This window comes from Montipora capricornis, chromosome 13, assembly GCF_036669925.1.
Source record: "Montipora capricornis isolate CH-2021 chromosome 13, ASM3666992v2, whole genome shotgun sequence".
Taxonomy (NCBI): domain Eukaryota; kingdom Metazoa; phylum Cnidaria; class Anthozoa; order Scleractinia; family Acroporidae; genus Montipora; species Montipora capricornis.
Genome location: NC_090895.1, coordinates 36,505,444 through 36,522,441, shown reverse-complemented (window position 1 = coordinate 36,522,441; position 16,998 = coordinate 36,505,444). Strand labels below are relative to the sequence as shown.

Below are 16,998 nucleotides of genomic sequence, written 5' to 3'. Positions count from 1 at the left end.
CGCATTTATTCCTTACTCAACAGGGCTTCTTTAATCACCTTTCCTTTCAGGTATCACTCCCAGCTCCCGCACCTAAGCCAGCGACGTCCATTGCCTCTCCAACTGTTAGTCCTAAGAGGACACCGGTCAAACCGGGCTCTGGAATTGAAAAATTACAGGTATTTTGGAGACTTGCTTCGAGGAAGACTGCTTTCCTTGAAGTCAAACGAATGCGGTGCCGGATGAGCCGGGGTCATCCTTTCAGTTCAGTTAAGACAAGTAGATATTAAGGCGAGACCTAGTTCTGATTTTCCTCCTGTGGGAACCTGCTCGGCTTCGCGCTTGTCGAACTTTGTACAGAAAAGGAAGATTAGGAGGGTCTAGTTGTTCTTTGAATATGTTTGTAAGGTGACATAATCCAGGAGTAAGCTCGACTACACTATTTTTCCTTAAAAGAATCTGAACCAAATATAATGGCTTTACCCCCTTAACTCAGTGATGTGGCACCCTAAGTTAGTCGCATGCAGTGTCATACGCTCGAATTCTCTTTATGGAAAAGCGATTTTTGTCTTGTATTTCAGTAACCATTAAAAAATCATAAATTGTTTGAACCCAGGAGTCATATCATAGTTAAGTAACGATCGTCCGATACACAAATCACTTAACTCTGAAGATGACTTCCGCTCAGGTTGTCAAAACGTCAGTCAATGTCATCTCAAACAGTCCTTCTCAGGACTACAGACACCCGGATGATTGTACTTTACCAGGAGCCCATTACCCGGAGCGTCCATCTTCCATATTAACCCTTCGAGTCAACCCTTTTCCGTATCTTTCTATTTTTAGAAGCACCTCACAGGGGGGCTTTACTGGGTGTTTTCACAATAGCCAATCATAAGAGACCTATATTCAGCCATTTATTACGTCACATATGTATGTTCTCGGTCAGATACGTCACATACGTCAAAATGTAGTAGTTCTAAAAATAGAAAGATACGGGACAGGGACAGTTGACTCGAAGGTACAATACAGATGGAAGGTCCGGGTAATGGGCTCCTGACTTACTCCTACTATTGTTATTGCGCATACGTTCCGCGCATCTCGGGATACTCGAGTTTCCTACTGGTGAAGCTCACTAATACAGGGATATTTTTAGAGGGTTTAAAACTATCCGGATAAAGTATATCTTAGTACGTAGTCTTGGTATCCAAAAAGAAAATTGGGGGTAACCATGCATTTTCGAGAGCATGATAATAGAGATAATTAAGCCTCAGTTTGAGAAAGAACGCCATACATTGCTTTGTATTTTAAAGCTTTTTACAAATCTTATTCATGAATGATCTTTGAAAAATGCGTGGTTACCCCAATTTTCTTTTTTGGATTTCAATAAAAGTTGTTATTTCCTGAATAATCGTAAGCCGGGGCAGAAATACCTTTGAATTAGTAGGCACCGTCCTTAATTATGATTAAAAAAAATCACTTGTCGTCTTTCCGTTATTGTTGATAGAAATCATTGGCTTTCAATCCAGCGATGTTAAGGCCTGGGGCGACCCCACCCAAGAGGGAAGCAGCGTTACCTGTAGCATCGTTTGATGAGCCGGCTTCTGTAAAAACATTGGAAAATGCCAACAAGGTACAATTATTTTATCCCGATAATATAAAGTTCTATCAGTTCATGGTTGCGTTGATAACCCCGAAACTATGGTTTATAAATAACATATGTATGATCCAATTGTGAATTAACTTTATTAAAACACCCCGAAAGTACGTCCTTTTTCGGGCCGACCTACTCCCGAATTTTAATGCTGTTTTCATTCTCTATTTAATAAATCATATTTCTGCCATGCCGTCGCTGGTTCAGTAAGTGGTTGATAAACAGTGAAAATGGTCTACTATGCAAAGGCTCACGCTTGCTCCACACTAACGTCAGAATTTCTTGCTTTATCAGGATCGCGCCAAAATCCAAGTTAAGCGGCGCCCTCCAACGCGTCAAGCACGCCGCAAAGCTGCAGCGACAGCCAGTGCTAGTGACGTCACTCTTTTCGAGGCAACGCCGAGCGACGAGGCAAGTGCTAGTGCGCGGGTATCATGGCCGGGAGACCTTCCTTCTTTTGGAGGTCTGGAAAAATCAGAGGTGGATTCTCTGCCGCGGCCACCGAGGACTGAAACGAGAGACTCTGACATGAGTGATGAATTTTTTGGTTTTGCGGGCTCAAGTTCAAAGGACATAAAGGAAAAAGAAGCATTGCCATCCTTATCTCTCGATGACCCGTTAACGGAAGGACTTTTCTCTGCACCTGCTTCAAAACCGAAAGGGGCGTCCAAACCTAATGAACTGTTCAGCGATGAATCGGGGATATTTTCTTTCTCTGATGGTAGAAAAGTCAAGTCTTCTGCGGTTGTTGCTAATGGTAAGATTTCCCCGAATGAAGACGATCTTTTTCCCGTTGGTAAGACGAAGGAAACTGGAAAAACCACAGGACCAGAACCATCGAGTCAGAGACTCAGTGCCAACCCACTTGAAGGAGACATCTTTTCTTCCGTAGGCAATGAGAAAAAAACCGAGCCATTTTCAAAGGAAACCGCATCGAAGTCGAAGATTTCAACACCTCTTGATGATGACGACCTGTTCGCGTCCAGTCTCAAGAACGATATAATGGACACTAACTCGTCTAAAACTGCGACCAAACTGCCGGTGAAAAACGAAGAGACATCGGAAGATTTTCTTTCGAGTTTGGCAACGAATGGCAGTAAACCAGACAAGACGGAAAACGAAAAACCAACCAAGAGTAAGAAATTTTCATCACCTCTTGGCGAAGATGAAGATTTGTTTACCGTTACTTCGCCCCCTAAGATAGACAATGCTGCAAAGAAGATCTCAAGTACTACCACAAGCAAGAAAACCATACCCAAGGCCACGTCTGCTTTTGATGTAAGTATTGTTATCTGGCTGTTTAATTTTCTACTTTCGCAAATCCCATAATACACCTCTTTTAGCCCTCCACAAATTTGCATAGGCATTGTTTTCGACTTCTCTTAGGACACTTGCATGTCTGTGAGAACTCTTCGATTTGCTATTCCCATCAGGACATCGTCTGGCATGAATTTCAATGGTTCAACTCTCCCTTTTTTACCAACTGCTCCCTCATTCTAGTTGTGGAGTCCCTAGGTTTCTTCCTCCCCTTCTTTACCTTAATACCTGACCTGCTAATCGCCCTTTCTCGCAGTCAGAGACTGAATTACTGAGGGCGCAGCTCAACGAGGTCGGACCAAAGGAGCTGTGCTGCCGGCTAGGCGCTCGGCCCCTGAACACGACCCATGTATGACCTCGGAGCACAGCACCACAGCCTGATGGAATAGGCTGGGAGTCGATCTTGAGGAGGGAGGAAAACCGGAGTACCCTGAGAAAAACCCTCTGAGTCAGATTTGAGATCGACTGAAACTCAGCCCACATACGACCCGAGACCAGAGTTGAACCCGGATCACAGACGTGGGAGGCACGGTTGATGACCACTAAACCACCCTGACTTCCCTTAGTTCCCACCCTGACTTCCCTTAGTTCCCACCCTGACTTCCCTTAGTTCCCACCCTGACTTCCCTTAGTTCCCACCCTGACTTCCCTTAGTTCCGTGAAGGAGCCTTCCTATTTGTCTCTTCGGGTCGTCTTCTCTACCCGAAGCGACAAATAGTTGCTTCGGGGGCCCGTTCGAAAGTCCCGCAACTTTTCGGGTGTCACAATTCCCTCTTTATCATCAGAAGGGAGAGGTTTTTGAGACATCGATTTTTCACCATCATTTTGCTTTTAGTTATCTTGAAAAGATACTAAAAGACCAGCTTTTTAAAACAAGTGGATGGCAGTTTCACAGTTGGGTTTCCGGTACAGAAAAGTCATCGGGGATTGGGCCCTTGGTCGGAAAGCCCTACCATCTCGTTTCCAGGACTTTTGCGTTCACCTATTCGACCAATTGGGAGGGAAGATCCTGCGAACGAAATACTCAATGATATTGTAATTTGTTACCTGAGTTCGGTTTTTTGAGTAATGAAGTTGAGATCATGCTTCGTATGTTGACAAGATGTCCACATGTCCGAAAAAAGTTATCAGCTGTTGTGGGGGTGGGATTGAGTTAGCATTTTTTCTGGATAAGTTCTGTCTCCGTGGTTATGAATAGGAAATGTACGACTTACACTGCGACGCGCCTTACCGTGGCCACCCAACAAACATTTTTTTCAAGTTAGCCAATCAGTGTGAGCGGATTTGATCGACAGACAAGCCTCCATTTGGTTCTTGCGCGTTGAAACTTTATATCTTGATCAGTAGCTAACTTGTAAAAATGTTTGTTGGGTGGCCACGGTATGGCGCGTCGCACTGTAAACGATTTTGAAAAAAAAAAAACTTTTTAAACGAAAGCGCTGAATGCCATTCAGAGTTTTTGTTGAAAAAGAAACGCCGTTTCACAAGCCTCGCAAATGTTGAACATAGAACTTGCTCCTTGAAGAGTAAACTAGTTCAAGTTTAAGTTGATTCCACAAGCGAATATTAGAAATATAAAATATTTCAATATGTTGATTCGAATAATTTTCCCACGTTGTCTAAGTTCCGTGACACCCACTCTCTTTCTTAATGGTGTTTGCATTTTGCAGGGAACAAACTTTCAACAACTCAAATGGTTTTAAAGCATTTGTTCTCACCTTTTTCAAATATTTACGAATTATGGGAAAATAACAAACCAATGTCAGTGGAGGAAAGTCCTGCCCCGTAACTTCGATGTGAATTATTTCGCATTTGAATTCTTAACTTTAAAACTGAAAGCTAGTAGGAACTACCTTGTCGCATTTCATTATTTTTCATGACTCCAGTCTCGAAATAATCTTTTTTATTTTCAATAAAAACGAAGCTCAGTGTAAAGTGTAACCACTTTGTTAGTCATTAGCTTTTTGTTTGAATGGTCCACGAACTCAAAACATTGCTTTGAGCAGCCCAATAAAGACTGGTCCTCTCAACCTGGGAACGGCGAGGTTGTGGACCTCCCACCTCTGCAAACGTATATGGGCTGAGTTCCAGTCGATTTCAACATGACTCAAGGGTTTTTCTCCTCTGGAACTCCGGTTTTCCTCCCTCATCAAAATCGACTCAACATAATTTGAGGGCCACATGTTAGAAACAGGTAAATAAAGGTATTTCCTAGTTTTTTTATCCTCTGGTTTCTTCTAGTTTGCGTAAAAAATCGGCCATATTTCAGGGAAAATTTTTTCTTGCTCCGGCCTTTCTCTGCAAAATCACAGAAAATCGCTATTTTCGACACAAAACAGGAATACCAGAGAGACTGCCTCAGTGGCAGGAGGATGAGCTACAGTTAATCGAGCGGGTATTGCAGAAGACGAACGCTTTTTTGACCACAATTGTTTGTAATCTCGCAATCTGATTGGCTAATTTGCCGTTGTCGATAAGAGTCTTGACAACGCTGCCGGCGTCAATTTGTCACGCAATGTAATACCCAACCAGGAACGCTCATTTTGGGAAATAAATCAATCATATTGCTAAAAAGTTATAGACAACGCTTACTCTTTCTTTGTGTCATGGTTTTGGTCTCGCTCTGAAATAAACACTTTCTTTGGCGCCTCGTGAGTCCACAACATTTTGACCACTGTGATGACGATTATCGTTGTCGATAAGAGTACAGACAACCCTGAACCATTTTCGATTTGTTAACTATCGTGAAGGCCAGTGAAGATATTTTCCGCTTTCTGACCGCGTGAAAGTTCAGGCTTATCATTGAAAAAAGGCTTGTGGGCAGAGCATAGTTTACTCGAAGAGTTCTTGAGAATCTGTGGCTGTTTCAGGTGAATAAAAGACGCGCTTGTTGATTTGGATTGTCCTTTTGTGATCTGCAGGAAGATGACGATGATTTATTTGCAGTGAAAAAAGCGGAGCAGAGGAAACCCAAGAAAGTTGTTAAACCCCTGGGGGATGATGACTTATTCGGGGACTCCGGTGATATATTTAGTGATATTCCAAGTAAACCCAAGGATAAGAGAAAAAAGAAGTCGTCTACGGCTGCGCCTAAAGAAGATATATTCGCTGCCGAGACAGTTGGAGGTTTGTATTTTTCTAGTTTTGTTTTATTGTTGTTTAATTTGTTTTGGGCAATTTGGGAAGTTGTGAGTTAGGACTGCGCTGCCGTAACAATTTGGGCCCAACGTTCTTGCCTTCCTTGAAAGCCAACTTGTGAATCTTTTAACTACGGCCTCCAGTTTAGCTAGCACCTTTCTAAAAACAATCAATTGTTTTTGCATTTTAATCTATCTCTTGCTATAAAAAGATTAAAATCGTTAAATTTACCTTTTACCCTTTGTTTTGATATAGCATCATGGTGCCCTTGTTGGTATAATTAACCAAAAACTAACTCTTTCTTTAGTTAATTTCTTTAGTTAGTTTCATTCGAAAGGCGCTCGAGGTTCCAACTTATTAATTTTTTTTTAACAGAAGAAAAGTCAACCAAGAAGACAAACGCAAAAGCAAAGAAGAAGCCGGAAAAGAAGCCTTCAATTTTTGACGATGATGTACCAAGTATTTTTGATGATCCCCTGAATGCTACCTCGAAATAACAAAAATTCCTCAAAGCGACAGTCGCATGATATAAATCAAAGTATATTTTTATTGACTAAAAGGAAAAGCTGGCCACCTTCAAGATTTAAAGTAAATACAATGACCAATCACAACAGACGCAGACGATCACAGTTGCCAATCAGGACACAGAAGAAATACCCGTTGCCATTTCTAAGCACATGAGAGTTGCTTTTGCCGCGGACTGGTTAAAATGTGGGCCAATCACTACGCGCTTGGAAGTGAAATCATAATAATCCAGACCTCACTTTCGGGCTCACTGAGCAACAGTGAGCGTATTTGTGCAGAGGTCTAAATCTGAGTATTAGTTCTGAGGGAAATTCACATGCTTTTGTACAGTTTTCAGTATAAGTGATTTTATTGACGCAAGAATGACTTGTAATAATAATGATAATGTCTTTTATAACTTTTAACGCTCATTTCAATCAGGTCATTTTTGAGGAAAATATTTTCTTTTGAAGTGAAATCAAATACTACGAACTCCCACAGAATGACAAAAAGTTAAGGATACTGTTGTACAAAAAATCGCTTGTTTCAGGCTGGCCTTTTAAATTAATTACTAAAGCTTAGGTTGATTGATTGACATGAGCCATTAACTTCTTTCCATGTCCCTTGCGTCGTTCACCCTGCATTAGGGGGGGGGGGGGGAAGTAAGCGTTTGCGATCATCGTCAAGCTCGTTTCCGGGGTCTTACTGCGTCCCAACCGGTCGGGAAGGCGCGAGAAACCCTGGAAACAAAGAAACAATTTTTTTTTTCTTTGATCGACCTCCCAGGTGTGTAAATATAAATAGTTACCATGTCTATGATTCAAAGCGCATTTTTTAAGGAAACATGAAAGGAAAGTAGTCAAAACTATGCATCGATCCTCATGGTACAATGTAGTAGTATTTGTAAATAAAGCATTCTGCTTACGTCTTGATGGCAGGCATCCCGCAGTCGACTTGTAGTAATGGGAAAAGGGAGCTGCTGTTCAATAGGAAACAATGCTTGTTTTGTCGGCGGCACTTTGAAGTGTCCCCCTTCATTGTGAACCTTCTCAGCTTTGATGTCTTTGTAAGCACTTCCGCTGCTGGTATCATACACTTAGGAAAATAAATTATGTTTGGCATTCGTAGTGTCACCGACGTCCACCCACGCCGAGATGCGTTTGTCGTGGTATATAACCAAAACTAATTTGATCGGAAGGTCAATCGGAAAGGGGCTGGCCACTGTGTGTTTAAAGCGAAAAGGTCAGTTGACGCTCCAGCTTGAACAGATGCTGCATTCACGTATTCTTTGTACCTTTTTTGTGGACAAAGATAATTTCTTTGCTCATGCAGTGAACACTTTCTTGCAATGTACACTTAGCATGTACACTTAGCACCACTCACTCTCTTCCTCGCTCCCTACGTACTTTCATTTTTGTGGAGATCCTTTATCAGCCCCACTCCAGCCCCCTTCTACGGCAACTTTGTATGTCGAGGGTTTCCAAAATTGAATTGATTGGAATATCGGTGTTTTGGTGAAATTGATGTGCACAAAATGTAGAAACACGTTACACGATAAACCTTAAGGGGGTAATTCTTCAATTTGGGTCGAAAAGGCGGTCATTTTCCGAGTCAAAACCGAACCCACAACTGGTCGTTTGTTTTCTTTTATAGGTAACATTTGCTACTTTGATCAAACAGGACGATCCGATAGACATCGGAAAATATTTTCGGTTTGTGTTTGTAGAATGCCAAACAAGCTTGATCAGTTATTTTTATAAGTTCCTGCTCTTTTAGCGTATGACTTAATTGCTTCTCAAATGTCAAAACAAATTTACCTTCAATCGCTTTACTGAGTTTCTTTACCTTTCTTTAGCCTTCGCGTAGGTAGCCAGCGAATGTCAATAGGCTTGGGAGGTTAGTACTCTCTTCTGAATTTGTGGACTACAATGGTCGACGTCTCTTTTTCTCTTGCAACCCAAACGTGCGAGTACGTGAAACGTCGGTGTTTTCCAACTCAGAGTTTTAGGCGAAAGTCAAGCCCCCACCACTGTGAAAATAATTGAAAACAATCGGTATTCTACTGCACGCTTACCAACAAAAAAACTCTAACTATTTCATAATTTAGACTTTTTTAAGGATTACTTTCACCCTGCTTTGAATTTGTGGTGAAACAAACGAGCCCTATCTGTTGCTCCCTTCCAAGCTGTTATCTACCCCCTCCTGTTTAGTCGTTTCCTTGTCCCAACCCCACTATTCTGGGGACGGCAACGTTTGGAATTTTCTTGATGTAGACTTTTCTATCAATATTTACCGACTATTTCACCCTTTGGGTCCAAAACCTTTAAAAATGTTTACTTTTTTTCCCTACTAGAATCAACAGTACTCTGCTCCTAATTTTGGCTGGAACGGAAAGCAAACAAACCCAGCCAAACAGAATAGCTCTGTCTGAACTCATTACAGCCTACCCTGTCCCCTCCCCCCTTGTTTATATTCGTACCCCATTCCCAAACACCCCTAAGCCTACGGGGGGTCGGCTTACCGCTAAGGACGCGGTACGGTTCGTTTTGCAATGTTAAATGAGTTCCTAAATGAGATAATTCCACTGTAACTAACATGTTTTTACAGCCCTTTATTTCCCCCGAACTAAAACTGTACTTTTTCGCAGTGGCAAAAATGCAGTTATCAATTTGTTCTATTTAATGTAGTCCCCCATTCACAGGCAGATGGTCTCTTATTCACATCCTTGAGCCGCTTAAGTTGCTTTCGTTTATCATAGTTTAATTGGTCTCCCCGCTTCATTGTCGGCAAATCAACCCCAACTGAGCTCATAAGTTTGGGGCAATCGGGACCTTAAGAAAGTATTGCACAGTATCTTTAATTTAGTGGGTAAATACTAAGATTCAACCCCAGATAATCTTACAGTCTGATGCTTCCGTGAAGGATTTTCCACAGGAGTGCCATTTTTCCTGGGTAATTATAGAGTGCTCCTGTTAGTCTGGTTAGCGATAATAAGCTTGACACCGAACACATTTCAAAGTCTAATGAAATCAGTAGCGTTCCATTGCTGCTTGAAAAGCGTTTAAGTCCGTCTTTCCGAGGTGGCTTAAAAATTGCATTTTAAGTTGTAAGAAGCCTTGTAACCCATTTCTACTCAAGCACAGTTTAAAATGTTCACGGCTCGCAACACTTAGCGAAAATGAACCTGGAGATGTACAACACAAGGGACATGCAGGTGTACTTGTAAATCACGCGAAACACGGCACGCGAAAAACTTGACATGTAATTGTTTGAAATAAACAAGTCACGCGAAAATAAACCTGGAGATGTTTAAGGCCAGAAATAAATGAAAATGTTCTCGACACATCAAAGTAGATTAAAATGTCCGGCAAAATTGGTATCAATGACTGGGTAAAACCCAACGTCAATGCAAACTTCGTCTTCAACCAAATAGGACAACATTTTGTTTCACTCGGAATAGCCTTTGAGGTTTGAAGTGTTTTGTGTAGAGCAATAGTTAAGATTGTAGGGTGCAACGAGAAGGGTGAAATAAAACACATTCCGAGCGATCGGGAAAAAAACGGAGTTACATTTCCTACTTCTACATTCCTCTCTACTTTGAGCCCGGTTTGAGATGCTGTAGATCAATTCAAGCTTTATTTCTGATTTTTTTGTGACAATTCAGAGACAATGGTCAGGTACATCCATTTTCCCAAGGCTTTCCTCCATTCCAGAGCCCTGGGAACATGGTTTTCGTAGGATTGTTGTCGTTCCTCTTCATTTTTGTGGCTGTTTCTGCTATACGTGAGAAACCTTTTGGATTTTGGAGGCCAGACAATTTATTATTGATTGATAATTCTCATGTTAGACCGCGCTTATGTGCTGCATATTTCAAAATGTGTTGAGATTACTGGGCTTTCAGGGTGAGAGAGACCGCCTGTAAAATCAATTAGCCTCAAATCGCTGAATCATGAAAAACAACCGGAAGGTGCTTGTGACACTTAAGAAGTGGGAGTCATCAGTCACACCTACTCATGGAGACCAAAGGAAATTAAGCTAGCTTCTCTTTAAAGGAAATTCTATTACTCTCAAGATGCTGATGTATGTTGTTTGACCCTTGTCTTCATTACCTTGGTTTATCAGTTATGGCCATACGCCTCATCCCCGGGGGGGGGGGGGGGTACTCGATATATCCCTGGGTGGGGAGGTCCGAGACTGCTATAGCTTTAGTCAGCAGGTGTCATTAAAGGGGCTAGGTCACGCTATTTTAGGTAATTTTGTTTAATTTCCTTAATTATGAGCTCTAAACGTCACATTGGCAGAACAAGAGTCTTTCATTTGCAAAATCACAGCCACATAACAACTGAGAATGATTTTCCAGCTTTGTAAATGACATTTTGATATAGACTGATATAAATTTGAAAAAAGGTGGGCCGACGTTTTTCAAATTTATCCAAATTCAATCCATTTCAATCCTCTCCAGTTTTGTCCATCCACGTCCATTCTTGGCTTCCCTGTGTTTTGTGAGAGTTCTTCGATAGTTTTGAACAGTTATTTCGATATTTTAGTTAATTCTATGACCATTCGATCAGTGCTGAAATTGCCTAAAATTGCGTGACCTAGCCCCTTTAACCTCGTGGCGAATTTGCTGGTGAAAACAAAGAAAATATTGTGAAATGCAAATTCAGGCAATTGACTCTTTTTACAACACGGCCTTGTTGAGTTCCGAGGGACAAGAAACTTTTGCTTTTGCGCGGTAAAATTCGATTCCAGACACATGAACTCGAGGCTCGGCTTACGAACTCTATTGTCACTGGCCAACACAAAGCCAGCCGCGTGATAAGGGTCCATGAAGTTCGTAACTCCCACGAAATGCTGGCGTCGTTGATTATACGGTAGATAATCACGGAATTTACGTATTTAGCGAAAAAATAAGACCAGGGATTTTTAAAAGTGTTTATTAAAGTTCACAGAACTGATGCATTAAAAGGCAGACTTTCAAGTTAACTCTTCCGTTGCTTTGCACATCACAAATTTTTCTTAACCTTTCCGTAACAAACCTCAAATCACAATTTACTGAAGAATATCACAGGTTGTTTTCTTTATCTTTAAACTTCACGCAGACGCAAACAAGTTGTCGGTATCTATGGCCGCATAACTATCTTCGCCATATCAAACCGAACTGGTTAAAAAGACTTCTGTTCAAGCTTCAGAAACCGCCCGAGACTGAGCGAATAAAACATCTTGGTTTGGCGGCGAAGCAAACTTAAAGAATTTTACAAATAAAGCATAATATAACTTGGATAACGTGAAATAGAAGCATTGTACAAAGTTGTTTTCAAAATGTTATCGTGCACGTGTCGTATTTGATTGTAAAATCATTGGCTCTTGCCAGTAATTCAATTATATTACCCGTGGCACAAGAGGTTTCTTTTTCGTTTTGTTTGGATCGATTAAAGGGCGAATCCCTGGTTAAAAGACGTTTTCGTTTTTAAAACGACAAAAACTCTGGCGCCCGAGGTAAATGGATTGTAGTTACAAGACATTCAATTAGAGGGGAGAGGCTTGCTGGTGTAAGCTGACATCTTGTTTCCTTGATTAATGACTCGACAACCACTACTATTACACCTGCAACGTCGATAGTCTTGTTTTTATGGGCAATGCCATTATTGTCAACGAACCACAGAATTTGTATTCATTATCTTTCAGACAGGGGGATTTCTGTCTGGAACTGAAGGATTTGAACTCCTTTTGTTGAGATTCGTTTTGGAAATTGACTCATTTTCACGACATATTCAGTTCACGTCGTTGCGATGATTTTCTGTGAGGCCACTGTGGGTAATAAAATGAAAATGAAAACTTTCGAATGTGTTTTACTCTCGCAAATTTTCAGATGCGGATATCATTGTTTTAGTTGATTTTTCTATTACTTCATGCATGTTATCTTCTTTCTCGATCGCCAATAAAAAAAATTAATGTCGACTTTTGGTACACTTCTTGGGCGAACTTAAACGGAATAACTTGTGATCAGATCTTCGTGAACACAAACAATGAAAATTCACAGGCGTCTTTGCTTAGTATTCATTTACCAATTATTTATGATAATTTCGCCATAATTCCTTAGGACGCGTTGTCTAATAATCTGAAAAATTACATCGCATCTGTGACCACACCGAACGTCTGCAGATTATAATTTTTAGTGATTCGTTGTTTTGTGGGGAAAATCATAAATGGTGCAGCTGTGTCGCGGTGCAAACTCATTACAGCAGTTTTATTTCACACTCCCCCTTATTTTTCAATTATTTTACTTACGATACTTGAATAAGGCTGTCAGTACCCATAGAAACCCGAATCTATCAGACCCTGACAATTATTGATTGCAAACTGTGACATATATAATTTATTGGGAGCTTTTTTTAAATGTAAAAAAAAAGCATCAGATTTCCTCAAAGGAGACGATCAGATGTAGGAAAACTCTAAAACCAAAGTATCGATAAAGGAGATGCAGAAACCTATAACATCACCTCGTGTAAAGACTCCGTCCAACTTTAAAAAGTGTCTTTTTTGGTCAACTTTCTTACAATTGCTGCCGGAGGAGATGACAAACGTTTTTGAAAAGAAAGGAAGACCTTAATCGGAGAAGCAAAAATTATTAGAAAGGATTTCTCCGACTGAGGCAAACGTTCTCTTTTGCCTTCAGTTCAATTCTTTACAATGTAGTCTTGTCTGTCTTGACATATTGATCGTCTAAGGTCGAACTCGGCGAAAAATCGATCAATAAAAGATATGTATTGAGTTTTTTTTTTTTTTTTAGTTTCCTCATTTTTTTACGTTTATATTCGAAGAATCAAAAAAATGTTTTATCCTCTGTCAGAATGAAACTCCTCGATTGACAACCTTGAGAACACAAGAGAGTTAATCGTGGCAAGGAGCCAGCGAAAAGGCCATTTAACAACCGCTCTCTCTGCTGTTGTGAGGCTAGATCTCTCCGCAAATAAACGTTAGCATGAAAATAGAATAGCTTTTTTATAGATGCTGGTAAACAAAGAATATTTTCTTTACAGCAACCCGTGAACACGTGCAAATTACCCGTTGTTCTTCCTAAAAGTGTACTTCGGTTTTGTTCTCATCGATGTTCATTCGCTGGCGGGTTTGTATTTTTCAAAGTTTTTAAGCCAAGCTCGGTGTGACAGTGAGATGTCACCTAGGATGCATAGGAAAAAGTCCGAAGCTTTTCCTTGTTGTGCGGAACGCCCCCGTAAAAATAGCCGTCCTCAAAAATTGGTTCTTTCGTGACTCGTTCCATAACTGGTAACTTAAAACTTTCGCAAATCCAGGTTCAATGCGATTTGTTTGAGTTGGCTTTTCCTCAAAAGAACGAATTGACGTAAATACTTTTTCGAAACTCACGCGAATGCAAAGATCCGGGAGCATTTTTAGCTTTAATTTAAAAAGAGAAGAATTTTTGTTTTGCATAAAGTTGTTCTTTCAATTGTCCAAACTGATCTGTTACCATGATGCTGAGCGGCATCATTCGCGCCATTTATCTTGATATTTTTTTCGCGGGAAAGGCCATTCATAGCCAGAAGTCACATGCAATATCATGACATATCGACCAATCAACGTCCGTACATCCGGAATGTTGCCATTCACTCAAGGCTATTGTTCTGATAATGACCAATCACATCGCTCAATTTCGATCTGTTGTTGTTGTGAAATGCAAATAGTTAGTATTTTTCGCGACCTCGTGGAAAAGCTACTAAAAATTTTTTCTTTGCGTCCCACCCACCACGTCTGAATTCGGAGCATTTCGTCGATCAAGAACTGTTTATTCGCGACAGTTTTAATTCACATATGAAAACATGCCTGAAACTACTGTCGAAGCCAGAGATGTATTGGAAACAGTTGAAGTTGGCGGACGAAGGAAGAAAGCAAGATTTCCCAGTCATTGGAGTTCGACAAGCACACCACATATGCGAACGCTTGAGCTGCAAGGAGTAATCGAAGTTTTACGAGAGTACGATTCCGTGGACGGCAACGATATAAATTGCTCGATTTGTGGTGAGTGTTTTCTTCGGCTTTTATCTTTTAACTTAACTTTTTGGAATCGCCAAAGCCTTTGATGGTACACAAGGCGCTGCGAAATAAAATCTTCATTCAAATACGTCGGTGTGTTTACAACCAGTAGGTAGCGAACGTTTCCAATTTTTTTTCACCTTTGTGTGCTAAATACAACTTTTGCACCTCGGCCTAATTGCTAAGACTTGCTAAAAGACTTCGGTGTTCCAATTGTAGCGTTTGCGTAACAATTGTAATTTTGACAATTTTTTAAAGTTTTTACTACACGGCGCCAATTATTTTGCTGAGCAAACAAACGACCCGAAGTATGAGAGATTTTAGGTTTAGACTTGCATTTAGGGAAATGTCCCAAAGAAACTATTATTTACTATCTTTAAAATAGTTTGCAGATGGTTATATCTTTCCTCTCATATTTTTGTGTTTGTTGAACGGAGCGTTGTAAATAAGAATTTTCGAACAAAATTTATCGGAAATTTCACGGTTCGCGTCATGTGAGAGGCCTCGTGTTTCGCTTTCGAATACATCATCCCGGAACTTTGTCCTTCGCGACTTAAAATTTTCCGGTTTTCCACTTGGAAACTGAAAAATAAAATCGTATCGATTAAATTAACAACCTCGTGTTGCACTTTTCAAAGGGTGCCGTGGATTTATAATGTTATTTATTATTTTAGAATATTTTATTTTCGAGTTCAGAAATGTCAAGTTTGTTCAATATCACAGTAGAAACTTGTCTGATCTGGCCGGTATGGACTTTGTTTGCTTTCTTTGCAGGGAAGTTGTACAAAAGCAAAGTTTGTTTCACGAAACATTTATGGGAGCATAGTGTCTATTGGGATTTATTCGACGCCCTGAAAAATCAGGAACGAGTCTTGTCGATTCAAGCAGCCATCATACTTTCTCAACCATATCTTGAATTCCTTCTGGTCACATCGCCAACCTCGACAGAAAAAAAAAAAGATGAGCCAAAACAAAACAATCTTCTTCGAAAGAACACGACTCGGAAGCGGCAGCGGGAATCTTCAACATGTTCAGTTGACTTTTAATTTTTTAAATATTTCTTTTCACGTTGTGCCTCTCTCTCTCTCTATATATATATACGTGGTGTGAATAAGTTCGCACACATTTGTTTTGAGTACCTATAAAAGTGTCTTTTAAATTTATAAATATATATAAATACAGAAAAAAAGGAGAAGAAACAATGAGTAAAAGATGTAAATGATTTGTATTTTAGTTGTGGGGAAAAAAAAGATTTTTTCTTGTATTATAAACCCACATTTGTAAATGATGTTTGTATTTCATTTAATATTCCCCATTGTGATGAAGCTCGATATTTCGAGATTTAAATTGAATCTATTCTGAGGTTGTTAAGACGCCAATAAAGGTCAATGGAGGAAAGTGGGACTATATACTGCTTTAGAAAGTTATGATAAATGTTTCGGCTAAGCTAGCGATGTTTTGAAGGTGTTCGGTTTCTTAAAAGAAACCAAAGAACTGTCACCAACGAAAAGACGACATTGACATGACGGACGTGTTACCAAAAAATTCTTCGGCGCTTAGTCACCGTTCATTTTTGTACCAATTCATAGGAGCAAGAGCTTCTTGCTAAAGTACACTTAAACTGCATAATTCAGAATCGTGTTATTGTTTGTATTATTATCCCATGGGAATTTGGCTTAAAGAGCTTGGAATTTGAAAAATGTTTTTTGGGAAAGAACTTCTGTCAACTTTTCGCAAGATTGCAACCTGGGTCCAAGCGTGTTGTCTGAGGAATAATTTAATTTGTGGAAAGTGACAGGAACTTGTGTTATTTTTTCTAAAACGTTTTATTCTTCCCTTGCCAGAGAGTAGCGAGCTAATATTACTGTCACATCTCATTGATTAAGTTAACGGAGCCCAATGATCTGTAACATTTCCCGCGTAAAAAAATGCGGGAATATTTCTTTTCACCTCTAAAACAAAATTTGCGAACCTTTGGTCCGTACATGCAAGCAAACTCGGACAAAGCTTTCCTTTGTGATACATTCAAGCGAGTCTCTGCCTGCCATGATAAGCGGCGACAGCTTAATGTTCTATGTAAATTACGTGATAAAGGTTGCATGCCGCTACTCTACGTTGCACTTCGCTTGTCAATTTCCCAGTATCGCCGATGAGTTTGTGGTCGAGTGAATTTCAAACGCCGATCATTGATTATTTTGCTGATATCCTTGACTTGAAATGCACGGTAGGGAAAGATAACGTGCAGAAGGCATTTCCCAAATGTTTGAGGTTGATTTTCATGGGGACAAGTTAAATTGGGTGGTTGGATGGGTCAATGGCATCTGCTTACGGCACCGGAAATTGCTGACTCGCTT

General features: G+C 40.3%; 2 protein-coding genes across 2 annotated transcripts in view; both read left to right on the top strand.

The window, feature by feature from the left end:
* Positions 1 to 7,527, top strand: part of LOC138029855 (WASH complex subunit 2-like) — a 32,533-nt gene extending 25,006 nt beyond the window's left edge. Inside the window, exons 26-30 of the mRNA XM_068877665.1 lie at positions 51 to 158; positions 1,484 to 1,609; positions 1,925 to 2,908; positions 5,869 to 6,073; positions 6,461 to 7,527. Coding sequence (XP_068733766.1) covers positions 51 to 158; positions 1,484 to 1,609; positions 1,925 to 2,908; positions 5,869 to 6,073; positions 6,461 to 6,582 — 1,545 coding nt within the window. The 3' untranslated portion in view covers positions 6,583 to 7,527. The remainder of the gene's footprint in view (positions 1 to 50; positions 159 to 1,483; positions 1,610 to 1,924; positions 2,909 to 5,868; positions 6,074 to 6,460) is intronic.
* Positions 7,528 to 14,304: 6,777 nt separating this feature from the next.
* Positions 14,305 to 16,042, top strand: LOC138029853 (uncharacterized). Its single transcript, XM_068877664.1, has 2 exons — positions 14,305 to 14,629; positions 15,419 to 16,042. The coding sequence occupies exons 1-2, from the start codon at positions 14,431 to 14,433 to the stop codon at positions 15,688 to 15,690; spliced, it is 471 nt and encodes a 156-aa protein (XP_068733765.1). The 5' UTR covers positions 14,305 to 14,430; the 3' UTR covers positions 15,691 to 16,042.
* Positions 16,043 to 16,998: the final 956 nt, after the last annotated feature.